Genomic DNA, 17,305 nt, shown 5'->3' on the forward strand with positions numbered 1-17,305 from the left:
AAAAAATAAACTCCAGAAGGCTGGAGAAAAAAAACCAACAAAATCTGTAGGGGTTTCAAGGCCATGAGACCACCCAGCCCCCACTAGGCATTCTACCTGACATAAATGACCTCACAATCAGTCCTCGTGGTCTTCAGGCTTCACATGGAAGAGTAAGAAGATGATGATCATGTGGACATCTGGCCTTTCATTCATCAATGTAAGGACTGCACGGTGCTTTGATCAGGTGGTGGTGGCGCAGATCGAAAAAGAAAAAGAACAGCAGAGAAAGTAGGGGTTAGTACAGATTATGGATCCATGATACAAATGATAATTAAATGCATATACAGAATATCAGGACTATACTAAAATTAAGGTATAAGAAAAATATTGTTGTTTTAGCAGTTTTTTAAAATGCTCCACCATATTAGCCTGGCGAATTTCTATTGATAAACTATTCCAGATTTTAGGTGCATAACAGCAAAAGGCTACCTCACCATTTCTTTTAAGTTTAGCTCTTGGATTAATAAGCAGACAATCATTTAAAGATCTAAGGTTACGATTTGGAGTGTAAGGTGAGAGGCATTCTGAAATATAAGATGGAGCGAGATTATTTAAGGCTTTGTATTTCCATAAGCAGAATTTTAAATTCAATTCTATATGACACATCAAAACTGAAGAGATGTGCTCAGATTTTCTTTTCCTAGTTAAGATTCTAGCAGTTGCATTCTGCACTAGTTGTAATTGATTGATGTCTTTTTTTGGGTAGTCCTGAGAGGAGTGTGTTACAGTAATCTAGTCAACTAAAACAAAAGCGTGAACTAATTTCTCAGCATCTTGCAAAGTTACAAGGGGTGTAATTTTTGCTATATTTCTTAACTGAAAAAATGTCATCCTAGGGATCTGATTAATATGTGATTTAAAATTTAGGTCAGAGTCAATAATTACCCCTAAGTTCTTTGCCTCTGTTTTGACTTTCAAGCCTAATGGATCCAGTTTATTTCTAATACCCTCATTATATCCATTTTTGCCAATCACTAAGATTTCTGTTTTCTCTGATTTCTGGCAGCACAGCTCCATGGACCTACAGTGCATCCGGAAAGTATTCACAGCGTATCACTTTTTCCACATTTTGTTATGTTACAGCCTTATTCCAAAATGGATTAAATTCATTTTTTTCCTCAGAATTCTGCACACAACACCCCATAATAACAATGTGAAAAAAAGTTTACTTGATGTTTTTGCAAATTTATTAAAAATAAAAAAATTGAGAAATCACATGTACATAAGTATTCACAGCCTTTGCCATGAAGCTCAAAATTGAGCTCAGGTGCATCCTGTTTCCCCCGATCATCCTTGAGATGTTTCTGCAGCTTAATTGGAGTCCACCTGTGGTAAATTCAGTTGGTTGGACATGATTTGGAAAGGCACACACCTGTCTATATAAGGTCCCACAGTTGACAGTTCATGTCAGAGCACAAACCAAGCATGAAGTCAAAAGAATTGTCTGTAGACCCCCGAGACAGGATTGTCTCAATGCACAAATCTGGGGAAGGTTACAGAAAAATTTCTGCTGCTTTGAAGGTTCCAATGAGCACAGTGGCCTCCATCATTCGTAAGTGGAAGAAGTTCGAAACCACCAGGACTCTTCCTAGAGCTTGTCGGCCATCTAAACTGAGCGATCGGGGGAGAAGGGCCTTAGTCAGGGAGGTGACCAAGAACCCGATGGTCACTCTGTCAGAGCTCCAGAGGTCCTCTGTGGAAAGAGGAGAATCTTCCAGAAGGACAACCACCTCTGCAGCAATCCACCAATCAGGCCTGTATGGTAGAGTGGCCAGATGGAAGCCACTCCTTAGTAAAAGGCACATGGCAGCCCACCTGGAGTTTGCCAAAAGGCACCTGAAGGACTCTCAGACCATGAGAAAGAAAACTCTCTGGTCTGATGAGACAAAGATTGAACTCTTTGGTGTTAATGCCAGGCGTCACGTTTGGAGGAAACCTGGCACCATCCCTACAGTGAAGCATGGTGGTGGCAGCATCATGCTGTGGGGATGTTTTTCAGCGGCAGGAACTAGGAGACTAGTCAGGATAAAGGGAAAGATGACTGCAGTAATGTACAGAGACATCCTGGATGAAAACCTGCTCCAGAGAGCTCTTGACCTCAGACTGGGGCGACGGTTCATCTTTCAGCAGGACAACGACCCTAAGTACACAGCCAAGATATCAAAGGAGTGGCTTCAGGGCAACTCTGTGAATGTCCTTGAGTGGCTCAGCCAGAGCCCAGACTTGAATCCGATTGAACATCTCTGGAGAGATCTTAAAATGGCTGTGCACCGGTGCTTCCCATCCAACCTGATGGAGCTTGAGAGGTGCTGCAAAGAGGAATGGGCGAAACTGACCAAGGATAGGTGTGCCAAGCTTGTGGCATCATATTCAAAAAGACTTGAGGCTGTAATTGCTGCCAAAGGTGCATCGACAAAGTATTGAGCAAAGGCTGTGAATACTTATTTACATGTGATTTCTCAGTTTTTTTACTTTTAATAAATTTGCAAAAATCTCAAGTAAACTTTTTTCACGTTGTCATTATGGGTTGTTGTGTGTAGAATTCTGAGGAAAAAAATGAATTTAATCCATTTTGGAATAAGGCTGTAACATAACAAAATCTGGAAAAAGTGATGCGCTGTGAATACTTTCTGGATGCACTGTATGTGGCTTTTGTTATACCCTGGTTCTTCTATCAGTGTGATTCAGCAGGACCTAGGATTCATGTAATAGAGTCATGCCTTTCCAGTTTTTCAGCATCCAGTGTTTTTGTTCTCATTGTCTCTTGGTTTCTGCTGATGGCAGTTGAACTCAACTGGCTGCCATACCACCACCCGTGTTTAGTTGTCACCAGTTGTGTATTTTGATAAACATCTTTTAGCACCATGTTTGCACTCAGACTTTCAAAAGTCATGTCTGCCTCACTTTTCTTTTTTATACAGTGTGACGGACAGTAGGCGTGGGCTGACATCTCAACTGGGATGGTGCATGACTGGCATACTAAATTGCCAAGAATAAAGGCAGGCTGTTCCATGCCTTTGTCAGGAGGAAGGCAGGTGATGTCATCCTCAGAGTAAATATGCTGGAATCCCAGAAGGGATGGATTGGAAATTTTTACCTGGCCAGGAGGCTATTGTAATGGAGAGACAGGGCAGTGGTGACCTTTATGAACCAGTGGCTACCCTGACACTCAAGGTGGCAGCATTCCCGGGCTACGGTACCTGAATGGACACCCTCAGGGCTTGCTGGGAACTATAGTTCCATAGAGTAGCCCAGTTGGATTTCGTGGGTGTCACCAGGGGGTGCTGCAGAAATTCGTGATCCCTACTTTTGCATTTGCAGGGCTTCTATGGGTAATGCCCTGGAACCAGAAGTACTCCCAAGGCTTAAATAAAAGAAGCTGCTCTGCCTCACCCAGGCGTGTTGGCGTCAGGTGGAATTAGACAAAGCTCTTCTGGGAGTAGTGGAGAAAAGGAAGTGAAGAGAGAAGACAGGGGGAGAAGAAATGAGAGATCTGTGACTGTGCAAATCAGGTCAAGAAACCCGTTTGGAGGTACTGCTGAAATAGATAATTTATTTGCCCCTGACACTTGTGTTTGTAGAGTTGTGACTGGGTTTTGATGTACTGCAATGCCCCCTAGAAGCCAGAACATAAATGCTTTTTCTTACCACAGGACAAGTGAACACCAAATCTTATTTTTCCTGATGAGAGGTCCATCCTCCCGCAACACATCCATCCCTGAAAATATCAGCACAATTGTTGTTCCTGATTGGCTAATACTGACATTCATAGAAATCAGCAACAACATTAAAACCACCTTCCTGATATTGTGTTGGCCCCTCTTGTGCCACCAAAATGTCTCTGACCTGTCGAGGTCCCATCCTGAAGGTATCCTGCAGTATCTAGCACCACAACATTGGCAGCAGATTCTTTAAGTCCTGTAAGTTGTTAGGTGCGGCCTCCATGGATCAGACTTATTTTTCCAGAACATCTCACAGATGCTTGATCAGACTGAGATATGGGACATTTGGAGGCCAATTATTTGCCATGTTCCTCAAACCATTTCTGAACAATTTTTGCAGTGTAGCAGTATGCATTATCCTGCTGAATTAAACTACTGCCATCAGAAGTTACATTACCATGAAGCGATTTATGTACTGTAAGTCTTGTGGGTCAAATTAACAATGTCATTAATGCCACCATCCAAGGTTTCTCAGCAGTACATTGCCCAGAGCATCACACTACCTCCACTGTTTTGCCTTCGTCCCGTAGTGCATCCTGCTGTCATCTATTCCCAGGTAAATGATGCACGCACCGGGCCATACGTATGATAAAAGAAAACGTGACTCATCAGACCAGACCACATATTTTCTATTACTCCATGCCTCAGTTTTCACACTCTCATGCCCATTATAGGCAATTTTGGCAATGGACATGGGTCAGCATAGGCGCTCTAACCTGTCTGTGGCAGTGCAGCAAACTGCAGTGCATTGTGTTTTCTGACACATTTCTCTCATGGCCTGTATTAAGCTTTTCAGCAATTTGTGCTACAGTAGTTCTTCTGTGGGAATGGACCAGAAGAGCTAGCATTCGTTCCCAATTACCTTCAAGAAGTGATTATTCACTTGCTGCCTAATATATCCCACCATATTTTGCCATTATATCAAAATAATCAGTGCTATTGGTTTTAAAGTTGTTGCTGATCAGTGTAATGTCCATTATCACAATGCATTCAAAGCCACTTCAGTCTTGTCCCTTCTCCCTTTTGATTTGCACACTCAGAATCCATTAGTACCTGCCAGTCTATACTAAACAATATCATTTACATCGATACATTTGCTGGTGTAACTGATCATGCACTGGGTTTTGCAGGAAGGGCAGGTGTGTCCAATAAAGTAGACACTGTTTCTAAAATGCTTTGCTGTAAATTTCCATTATTCTTAAAGTCTTACCTGGTTATATTGTTTATGTTGTGCACACTTAACTGGAGAATGAAAGAGCCCAGAGAAAATAGGAGAAAGGTAAATGGCTAGAAGGTGGAAGGTGTCAACAGGGAAAAGCAGAAACATTGTAAAAATACAAGCAGGAGACAGAGATCTGACAAAAACCATCAGAGCTGACTGCCAAAGCCAAATCAAGCAACAAAGTCAAAAGAGGTGCAGAAGAAAGTCTTTACTGTTATGGTTTAGCTAGGATTTTTATTCCTTGTTCATGTACATTTTTATTTAATGTGTTATTTTTTATGTTTTGTGTTATATTGTTTTGCATATTATGTTATTAATCTTTGTTTTTGTCAGTTTGCTTATTTGTTTTGTTAATGTGTTTAGAAATGTGCCCATTCCCCTTAAGACAGAGTTTCAGATTGAGAGTCCACCATGATGGACGATGACCCTTTGTCTTTATAAGTTCAGACAGAGGGTCAGGTCGTGCGGATTGTGTTTTGTAGTGTATTGATAATTGTGAGAATTATATTTTGAGGATTTTTCAGGTTTCTGACTTGTTGCTAGTCTGTTTTTCATTTTTTGATTCTGGATTGTGCATTTGTTTTGTTTGTTTCTGGGGTGCCTTTGCAAGCATTGCTTTATTACCTTTATTGCATTGAATATTTCTGCTGCAACCCACAGCAGGTTGAGAAACTGAGATGAGGATATTTCTTTCTATTATATCTTATTTTATTTTTTTTAACATGGTTTCTCTCTCTCGCTCTTAAATAATCCTGAAATTTTCAGACGGTAAAGGATTGCTTATCTTTTTTCATTTGGGCATGTGTAGGCCAAAGCCTACTTAAAGTGAGGTTTTTTCTGTAGGACTGAAGTAAAGGTGTAGATTTTGGAGGCTTGGCCTCCTTTTTAGTATATGTATCACACAACAGTCATGCTAACTAGTAACATTTGTTTCTAACCACTTGAAAGTTAATATTTTCCAAGTAAATCCAAGAAATGCTTAGATGTGAATTACAATGTGCAGCCATCTTTGAAATGGAGACCCTGATTACACAATATGCCAATGGCAACAGACATAGCAATAGTAAACCATATGTTATTTTTCTGCCAGGGTTCCCCCACAGATGGGGTTCAAATTCTTGTATTTGTCTGTTTTGTTCAATTTTAGTTTTATGTTAACATTGCTGATCATTTAGTTTCATTATGTCTGTGTGTTCTTTTTTATGTGCCATGCATTTGGTGTGTGGTCCCAAAGAGGCAGGGCCAACTGTCTCATAACTATCAAGGGAAAGCCCTCAGCCCTATAAAGGCAGAGGAAAACTCATAGTCCCTTGCAGTTCATTGATTGCACTCGTGATGCTGGTGAGTTCTAACATCTTTTACTTTGGTTTGATTTACTGTGCAGGATTTCGAACACTGGCTCTCTTTTTTGACTTCGCCTACTAGATTGTATATTAGGACTTGTTTCCCTTGTTGTTTCAAGCAACTTCTTTTGCCTCTTGTGCTCCTCAGACTTTATTTTTGTTACAGAGCACTTTTTTCATAATAAATCTTTGATTTATAAAGAATTCTGTTTGCCCTTTTCGTTACTAGCCAAAGTTTCACAGTTTCTCCTTTCAACTGGCCATTTTGCATCATTTTTGAAATTTATTGTACTCAGGAACAACTAGTTCAGAATACCATATGGTCATGGCTGTGCAGAGAAATCCACAAAATGGTGATAATCACCAAACAAACAAAACACAATGAGGTATAAAGAATAATTGTATAGGACACCAGAAAAATGCATTAACATCTAAAGAGGCCAAAACACAGATCCATTACAGATGAATGCTATCAGGATTTAAATATTAGTTATGTTTTATTTATTTTTGTATTGTTTAATTACTGCTGTGTAGCTTTTGCTACTGAAAATTATATAACCTATTATATAAGAGGGCGGCATGGTGGCGCAGTAGGTAGCGCTGCTGCCTTGCAGTTAGGGAACCCAGGTTCGCTTCCTGGGTCCTCCCTGCGTGGAGTTTGCATGTTCTCCCCGCGTCTGCATGGGGGTCCTCCCACAGTCCAAAGACATGCAGGTTAGGTGCATTGGCAATCCTAAATTGTCCCTAGTGTGTGCTTGGTGTGTGTGTTTGTGTGTCCTGCTGTGGGCTGGCACCCTGCCCAGGGTTTGTTCCTGCCTCACGCCCTGTGTTGGCTGGGATTGGCTCCAGCAGACCCCCATGACCCTGTAGTTAGGATATAGCGGGTTGCATGATGGATGGATATTACATAAGAGCAGCAGTTGCTACAACACTGTTATCAACAGATGCCATGGCTGCCATTTTACGTATTTAAGATTGGGCAAGAACTGTGAGTATCATCTGAGCTTTGTTTAAAAAAAAAAGGAAAAACCTGGCAACAAAAGAAAAGTAGTTTTTTTCTAGCAGTTAACTTTAAATTTAATTTGTAGTTATTGAATGCTTACCTGTTTAGTGGTTTGTTGATTTTTCTGAGCCCTTTATGATACTACATTGTTATCTGAAAATACAGTCCGCCGATTTCAATTGTTACTGAAATTGATTTGATTACCTAAACCATGCAAGGATGATGCCGGACAGCCAATGTAATTTTATCGCCTACAGTAAGTAATAGAATAGAATGGTCAATGGTGTGAAAGGCAGCATTTAAATCTAACATAATTACTACTGAATTTACTTTATCAGAAGATATCAGAATGCAATTTACAACTCAGGTCAGTGCTACTTTTGCATTGTGATGGCTACAAAAAGGCAGACTGAAATTTCTCAAATAAATTGTAATTTGTAAAGTGAAGCCACATGGTAAATACCTTTTCAAATATTTTAGAGAGAAAAGATCAAATTTAAATAGGTCTGTAATTGTTAAAATATTTAAGCCTACCTCTGATTTTTTTAGTAACAGATAAGTGACACTTATAGTGCACTAGGAATTGTTCCAGTCAGTTCCGGTAGTGAACTATTGATAATGTTAAGAATGAGTGACACCATAGCAGCCGTCGAGCTTTTCATCAGTTTTGTTTAACAGTGGGTCTAAGGGACAGGTAGTAGGTATTGTTTTAGAAATTAGTTATAATTTCATGTTCTGTTATCAGCTTTAAATTACTTAAGTAGTATGTGCATGGAGAGAATGTAGTATTTAGTTTGTCAGAATATTTGAAGTCTGAGATCTTACATTATTAATTTTAGTATTAAAGAGATCAATAAAATCTGCAATGATAGCATTTGCATGGATTCGGCAATGTAGTTTAGAATTTCTGTTCTAAACAGTAAATGAGGATTATTACTATTGTTTCCTATTAATCTGGAACAGTAGTTGGAGTGGGCCATAAAGAGAGCTTTTTTATACTTTGAAACATTGTTTGTCCAAGTAGTTCAGTTGATGTACAGCTTTGTTGCTCCCCTCCTACGTTGAGGTTTCAGTATTCTAATTTAAGAGCTTGTGTATGTTCATAAAACCAGTGTGACTTTCTATGTGCTTTAGTTGCTTTTATTTTAAGGGGAGCTACTGCATCCAAATTCTGTTTCAAAGTCACATTATAATTAGATGTCAGCTGATCCAGATTGTATTCCATAATTATGGCTGCCTTTCTCAAAATATCTACAAATGTTGATGTAGAGTTATAATCCAGATGTCCCACTGTCCTTGTTGTAATCTGTTATTGTATTGGTAAAGAACAAAAAATAAATGAATGAATGAAAAATTAAATAAATAAATGTAATTAAATAGTGATCAGAGAGAAGTTCATTTAGTGGAGTAATATTTACATTTTGAATCTCAGCTCTTTAAGCAATCATAAGATTTAATGGGTGATTATGACAAGGAGTCTGTTATGATATGAATTTATCTTTAATTTCATCTGATATTTTCCTGTGTGCTTTTTGGTTTAAGTTCCTACTTTTATAAGTTTGAATACATATAGAATTTAATTTTGTTACTTAAAAAAATATTGGAAGTATTTTTTGTTTAAAGTTAAAAATATTTAACATCTTACTGTGGCACAATTACTATTTTTTTCAGGCTTTGCCATTTTGTGAGCTGTTTTGCTTACTGCTGCAGTGGTTTTGTTACCCATAATTCATGTCACATAATATATTTAGCACAACAATTTTAATGTCAGCATGATGCATTTTTGGTCATCTAAGAATAGAACAAAATCTGTGAGTTAGCTAATTCATTTCTTTAGCTTGACTTCAGCATGTTGTTTTTTGGTGAAGTTTTTTCGGCTGTGATTGCTGTTTTTGTTTTGTCTTCGATAAAACATAAGGCTGAAATTCCAGAAATACGTTTTGGTAGGTTAAAGATAACATCTCATCTTTTGGTCCCTTAAATTAAAAATATTGACATTGACTATTTGGTAAAACCCCACTGTGTTGAACAGATAAGTAAAATTTGTTAAAAATGTCAGTTTCCATATCTATATCAATATTAAAATCACGCAGACTACATGATCCTAATTAGCTAAAAGGCTGTCAAATTCAGTCTCAAACAATAAATATGGTCCTGACATTCTGCAACTAGTTGTGGAACTTTGCTTTAATTTGTTTTAGTATATTATATATATTATAATAACCATATAGTATAATGTAATACTCAAAGGATGTAAATTTGACTAGAATTATAGAATCAGAATGCAATTCATTACACAGAATTATTCCAAGGCCACCTCCTCGAACAGAATCCTTTGATATATAATGGAATGTAAAACCATTTGGTGCTGCCTCAGCTAAGGGAATACGGTTACATTTAATAAGTCAGGTTTCGGTATAAAGACATAAATCAGAGTCTCTACTTAGTATGATATTGTTTACCAAATCAGCTTTCTTTCCAACAGAGCAAATGTTTAACAAACAGCATTTTAAACTGCAAAGATGATTTTGAGCTGGTATTAAACTTTTTACTTTAAATTTTAAGTTGTTATTATAAGTACCCCTAATATCTGATCTGATTTTAACTCGAGATCTAATATTTATCTTCTGGTTATTAATTGATTTAGATTGTGTTTTATGACTACTTTTATAGGATGACCCATAACAGGGATTCTGGGTAGCAGTTACACATTAATAACAGATGAGAAGGTGAAATAAACAACAGTCTGTGATTTAATACCACAATGTCATGGACTGGATGGTACTCGGATTAGTCAGACAGGCAGTTTTGCTGACATATTCAGGGACAATATAAAACATCTTCAGTTAAGATGAAGATGACCTCTTTTGAAAATTCCAGACCTTTTCCAAACATTGTTCCAATTGTTAACAAATGCTATGCTTTTATGTACTCATCAAGTCTCTAACCAGCAGTAAAGGATGCTATAGACCACATACCTTCTAAATGACATCTGTTACCATCTGAATGTACATGAATTAGAACTCTCTTAATGTTTGTTAATGATGTAAATAATGAAAGTTATTATAAAGTGTTGCTGACTGTTTCATCATATTTGCTTTTCTTTCCTTGCTTTAGCTAATTTTTATTTTCATTTGATTTTTTGATTTTTTTTTTTGCTGGTATTTATGTAATGTCATTGCATTGCTATTTTGCATATCTTTTCATGGGATCTGCCATTTTCTGTGTCTGGTCAGTATGATGTGATTCTTAAAATATTTTAGCACAGTTTCTTAGAAAGGCACATGTAATGCCAATGTTAAGTGTAAACGTGCAAACTGGACATTTCAATATGAGAGAGGACCAACTCTTTTAGAACAGGAACGTTGTTGGCACAGACCAACTTTTTTGCCAGTACAGTAAAGTCTTTCTGGCATGGTAACAATTTGTACAGTAAAAGGTGCTTGGAAAAAAAAAACATTAATTTGACCATTACATCTTTCATTATATCAAATATGTAAACCTACATAATGGAACAGCTTCATCTGCTTGATATTTGCTTAGTCATTTCTTCCTTTTCTTATTGGTTACTGAGTGTTTGTTAGTTTCCTGGCATAATACAGCCATATTTGCAGACCTCACTTGAAAGTTATTATTGTGTGTAGCGCTTTACATGAAAAGCCACTACATTTTTTGGTCAGGTTAGGGATTAACCAGTGTTTCAGGAGCTACTATACTTGTAATCACCGGGCATGTCCTTATGGGTAGCAGATTATTCTCTTTCTCTCCTGCAACAATGATTACTAATCTCATTCTCATTCTGTCTCTCTCAGTTGTTGGACAGACTATGTCCTTATCCTGATAGTTTAAGTTTTCCACTGTCATTATACACAAGGCTACTCCAGGTCACTCCTGCTGACCAACTCCCTCTCTGTGAAACTGTAGGTTTATTCTGCAACCGGACCTTTGACATGTACGTCTGCTGGACTGATGGTGAACCCAACACAACAGTGAAAGTTCCCTGCCCATGGTATCTTCCCTGGTATGACCAAGGTGAATAAGAAAATCTTCTTTTTAAAATTTGTATGGGCAAGGAGTAAGATCAACTTTGTGACTTTTAACCATTGACATGTGTTTCCTCACTGACAGTTAAAAGTGGCTTTGTTTTTCGTAAATGTGGAGCAGATGGTCAGTGGGTGACCAATAACTCGGATGTTCCTTGGAGAGATCATTCTCAGTGCCAGCCTGATGACAACGGCAATCAGTCTGAGGTACAATGCAACTGAGATGCGTTCATTGTTAGATGACTGTTAGCTGAGTGATGGTAGGCGCCTAATAGTTGACTGAAGTGGAGGTAAGAGGGGTGATAGATTCCATTAATGGTGAGGGAGCTGAAATACTTATATTTCCCTCTTCTTTCTCAGCAGGAGCAAAAGATCTGGATCCTTGCTCAGTTCCAGCTTATGTACACGGTTGGATATTCACTGTCCCTGGCAGCACTTGTCTTGGCACTCAGCATCCTTCTGGCCTTTAGGTAAGTTTAGAAATCAGACTGTTTCTCTGTTTAATCCTGTTAATCCTCTTCAACATATGCAGCTTATCCCCTTCCATAAACTCTTGATGTCACATGTTGTGTCAGCTTTTTGTCATAGCAAGTAAAAAAGCTATGCAAATGTATTCTTGTGCAGCACACTTCTTCAAAGACAGGTGGAGAGCACTTAAACCGATTTACAATTATATAAAATTAAAAGAAAATATACACACTAATAAAAAATGCATCTGGTTTGTCTGAAATGTTAATAAGTAAGAAATTTAGAAAGCAAAACTCCAATAAATACTGTATAGTGCTGTGTTCTCAGTGTTGTTCAGATTTGGTTTTTTTTTAACATTTTTTATTTAATTTCTAAATTCCAAATCTATCTAATCTTTAATGGCTAAAATGCGTGTGCTGCTCACCAGTCAAAATTCTTATGCTTTGACCACTTAGCCTTGTCCATGTTGTGATCTAAATGACAGTGTCTATGCATTACCCATCCTGGAACAGACAAAGACAGGACACAATACGAAATTGGTCAAAAAAGACAATTCTTTTAGTTTCCAGACTGCTGGAGATGTCTGACCTGATATAGTGTTCTGGTCATCACCTACAACAATAGCTGCCTCCATTGTCCAACAGGTTTTGTTGGTTTTGCAGTTCACTTCCAAACTGTTGTGTAATTTCTCCCAGATGTTTGTGAATAATTTGTCAATCTTCACTGCCAAGGCAGCTGGCTGATTTTGGACTCCCTGCTTAGTTAAGCTCCAAGATCTGAGCTGTTGCATGTGAGCCTGGCAACAAAGCTGAAGTTGACACTGAAGGACTGCTGAATAACAAACATTTTATTAATTGCTGCACTGATTAGGAGTGCAAATTTTGTGTACATATTGCAATCAATAGTTGATATTTTTAATCAATTAATTGTCATTTAACAATTAAAAAAAGCCACTTAGTAGACGGATTGGGAGAGCATGGGGGGGTCATGAGGTCACTGGAAAGGGGTGTGTGTGTGGCGCTCCCGATATCTATGCAAAAGGACGAAGGTCCAAGTCTTTAGAGTCCTGGTGCTTCCTGTCTTGCTATATGGTTGCGAGACATGGACAATATCCAGTGACTTAAGACAAAAACTGGACTCCTTTGGTGCTGTGTCTCTCTGGAAAATCCTTGGGTACCATCGGTTTGACTTTGTGTCGAATGAATGGTTGCTCATGGACTCCCGAATGAGGCACATTACCTGCATTGTGAGGGAGCACTACGGCCATGTGCTGCGTTTCCCAGAGGGTGATCCAGCTCGTAAGATCCTCTTTGTTGGGGACCCAAGTGGCTGGACCAGTTCAAGGGGTCGCACACATAACACCAGGCTGCGGCAGATAGAGGGTCATTTCCGGAGGGTGGGACTGGACCGCGTGTCTGCCTGGGGGGTTGCCAACCCGGATCCCAAGTTGTTTCGTTGTGTAGTGGGTGTGGCAACGCACTGTACCAGTGCATGTTCCCCAACTTGACTTGACATGACTCTCCTAAAAACATCAAAAATAACACAAGGATAATTTCCTCAGGAAAGATTTTATGAGTTTTAAGAATTTTAAGTAACTAATATGTCACACATGGTCTTCTACAGATATTACTAAAAAATGTGTTACAGTAATTCCTCGCTATATTGCGCTTCGCCTTTCGCGGCTTCACTCTATCGCAGATTTTATATGTAAGCATATTTAAATATATATCGCAGATTTTTTGCTGGTTCACGGATTTCTGCGGACAATGGGTCTTTTAATTTCTGGTACATGCTTCCTCAGTTGGTTTGCCCAGTTGATTTCATACAAGGGACGCTATTGGCAGATGGCTGAGAAGCTAGATTGCTTACTTTTCTCTCTCTCTTGCGCTGACTATCTGTGATCCTGACGTATGGGGATTGAGCAGGGGGGCTGTTCGCACACCTAGACGATACGGACGCTCGTCTAAAAATGCTGAAAGTTAATCTTCACGTTGCTATCTTCTGTGCAGAAAGTGAAGCGACATGCTGCACGGTGCTTCGCTCTCTTAAAAGCTCGAAGGGCACGTATTGATTTTTGATTGTTTGTTTTTCTCTGTCTCTCTCTCTGCTCCTGACGGAGGGGGTATGAGCTGCTGCCTTCATTGTAACTGCTTTGTGCCGCTGTGCTTCGCATACTTAAAAGCCAAACAGCCCTATTGATTTGTTTGTTTTCCTCTGTCTTTATGACAGTCTCTGCTCCTGATGCGCACTCCTTTGAAGAGGAAGATATGTTTGCATTCTTTGTAATTGTGAGACGGAACTGTCATCTCTGTCTTGTTATGGAGCACAGTTTAAACTTTTGAAAAAGAGACAAATGTTTGTTTGCAGTGTTTGAATAACGTTCCTGTCTCTCTACAACCTCCTGTGTTTCTGCGCAAATCTGTGACCCAAGCATGACAATATAAAAATAACCATATAAACATATGGTTTCTACTTCGCGGATTTTCACCTTTCCCGAGGGGGTCTGGAACGCAACCCCCGCGATGGAGGAGGGATTACTGTATTCATTTTTGTTTAAAGAAATACAAACATGTCAACATGCCTAGGATTCCGACACACGTGCAGTTTGCTTACTACCAGGCTGGCAGTTCAGAACATGTTCTGGATATCCTCAGATAGTCTGTTCCCACAATTAAGATACATACGGGGGTCCAGATGGGAGGGGTGCAGAGAACGTGTTGCTTATGGGCCCATAGCGGTGAAGGCTCATAGAGAGCCTCACTCATTATATGGGGAAAACCCTAGGACACAGCAGACTAATATGAAGCACTTTGTCCTTAAGGACAGACACTGAGGAGGAAGGAAAAACAATTGCAACGGATTTGGACAAACCTGAGAACTGGGTCAGCACTTGGAAAATGTAGTTCAACATAGAAAAGTGTAAAGTGTTACATATGGGCAAAAGGAATGTCAGTTATGAATACAAGATGGACAACAATGTCCTACAGGAAGAAACCTCTGAAAAGGATTTAGGGGTTTATGTTGACACAGCATTTTCATCATCTAAGCAATATACAAAAGTGATTTAAAAGGGAAACAAAATGTTAGCTTGTATCATTTAAACTATTGAATGTAAATCAAAGGACATTTTGTGCAATCTACATAGTGCACTAGTGAGATCACATCTGCACAATCGTGTGCAATTCTTGTCATCACTCTAAGAAAAAGACATAGCAGCACTCAAAGCTGTTCAGAGATGAGTGCATCCCAGGACTTAAGGACATGTCCTATTCTGACAGAATTTAACATGTTTTGTCTGTCGCCGAAGAGACTGTGTGGGGATTTAATCTTCAAAATCTTCAAAGGAGATTCAACAGATTTCTTTCAGCTTAATGGTGAATTACATATTTGAGGAGACCAGTGAAAATTAAGGGGAAGTGCATTTAGCCTTGAAGCCAGAAAACACTTCTTTATGCAAAGCCTTGTGGGAATATAGAACAAACGTGGAGTTGAAGTAGAACCCTTGACAACCTTTAAGAAGTATCTGAATGAGATATTTTTGTGACAGCTTAGCTGTTAGCTAAACAAACGGGTTTTATAACTAAATGGCCTCCTTTCATTTGTCAGATTTCTAATATTCTTATATTCTAACCCTGTCCCCTGGTTGCGGTGGAGTTGCTCTGCCTTCAGAAGGGTTTGCTAACTGAGGTAAATCACAACGGGGCTGAAAAACAAATTTTCCAAACAGCTTGTTGCTCCCCTGGATACATGTTAGATCTATTACTCACTGTAAGCCGCAATGTTTTTGTGAAACATTCTACCAAGGCCTAGTTCATGTTGGTATGGAATTAGTAGCTACAAATTAACGTGCGTTGTCTTGAGTCCCCATGTCTCCACAGCAGTAATTAGCTTATCTTCAAATCTGTCAGCTGAATGACAGCCTGGAAAATTGCATGTCTGTATTACCACTTATTTTATGTGTAAGTCTTCATCTGTATAATGCCACATTACTGTAACACAACTTTCAGTTGTTAGTGGTTGTAGTACTATAGTCGTGGGTACAAAGTACATTATACTTTTTATTTGTGGGTCTGACCATCATGCAACATTGCCAGTCTCCAGTGCCAAAACAGCAGGACTGTATTAAAATACAGAAGTTGCTTTAAATGAATGCAAAACGTTTTATGTGGAAAGATGGTGAGAAAACATAAGATCAAAAAATGAAGCAAATGGTCAAAACTGGGTATCAAAGAAGAAAACAACAAATCCAAAAATAATAACCAAAAAATTAAAGTCTCAGTTCAGAACAATAGTCAATCCCAAAAAATTCTGAAAAATTAAAGCACATAGTTTGCAAATAATGAATCTAATCTCAGATAATGTGAGGCTACACGAGGTGACTTTTATGCCAATGTGGCGATTACGTCAGCAGCACACAAATCATGTGCATCATGGGAAAGACAGGTGACATGTGAACCTCAATATAGCAGTACCTGGAAGAAAAACAAAATGGCATTGAAAAAGATGGTGAAAAAATAATAAACTTTAAAATTAATACTCGAAATTAAAAACTGATGTCAGAAAACCTGAATGAATAATACTGGATAACACATTTTTTAAAGCTTTTACTTCCTGGATAATTTTTAGTGATTATTACACACAGCTTCAAGCTGAACACAATTATAATTTCAGATTGACTGTATCATGAATTTGTGGAAATATAAAATTGAATTTAGCTTGTTTAATTGCTTAATGATGCTGACATATTGTTCTAGTTCAATTAAGGTAAAAGAAAGTTTTGCTGCATGTTTTTCATTGGTACTCAGCATCTGATGCTTCTTGTATCGGTGTCCTGCAATAGTAAAACAATTTTGATAGACTCCACTTGGTCTGATACTGTTTTTTCATTGTTGTGATGTCCTGGTGAAACACACCATGTGTGTCACTAATTGCACCAAGACTTTCACAACATTAATCTTTAGCAGCATGTTGCACTTCACGATTTTGTATGCTTGAAGTATGCTATCATCCAGCTGGACATAATTTGAAAAATCTGTAGTTTGCCCAGAAAATTCTCAACAGTTTCCTTGAATGTCTTCCATGAGATTTCTCTAGTAGATCTTCAAACTGTTTGCCTTTGATGACATTTCTGATCTGTGAACCAAGAAACATGTCTTTCTAAATCTTGGCTGTTATTCACGGAAGCAGCTTTCTCAAATAACAAGCTCCTTCACTTTCCTTGTTCATCACTACAATTAATTTTTTTCTTCACTTCAAGTTTAAGATGAAGAACTAACAGGAACAGATGAAACACCAGCAGAACTGTGGAAGAGTTTAGGAGAAGAGGGAGTAGATGTCTTGTTAGATTTAATTCAGAAGAAATATGAACAGGAGAGAATACCAGAGGAGTGGAGGAACACTGTGGTTGTACCCATTTATAAGGAGAAGGGCAATATTCAAGATTTTGGAAACTACAAAGTGAT

At 38.5% G+C, this 17,305-nt stretch overlaps 1 protein-coding gene across 1 annotated transcript in view; it reads left to right on the top strand.

The window, feature by feature from the left end:
* gipr (gastric inhibitory polypeptide receptor) overlaps positions 1 to 17,305 on the top strand; it is a 129,564-nt gene that overhangs the window by 25,907 nt on the left and 86,352 nt on the right. Inside the window, exons 4-6 of the mRNA XM_051921489.1 lie at positions 11,257 to 11,364; positions 11,461 to 11,582; positions 11,736 to 11,845. Coding sequence (XP_051777449.1) covers positions 11,257 to 11,364; positions 11,461 to 11,582; positions 11,736 to 11,845 — 340 coding nt within the window. The remainder of the gene's footprint in view (positions 1 to 11,256; positions 11,365 to 11,460; positions 11,583 to 11,735; positions 11,846 to 17,305) is intronic.

The sequence above is a fragment of the Erpetoichthys calabaricus genome, chromosome 18, assembly GCF_900747795.2.
Source record: "Erpetoichthys calabaricus chromosome 18, fErpCal1.3, whole genome shotgun sequence".
Taxonomy (NCBI): Eukaryota; Metazoa; Chordata; class Cladistia; order Polypteriformes; family Polypteridae; genus Erpetoichthys; species Erpetoichthys calabaricus.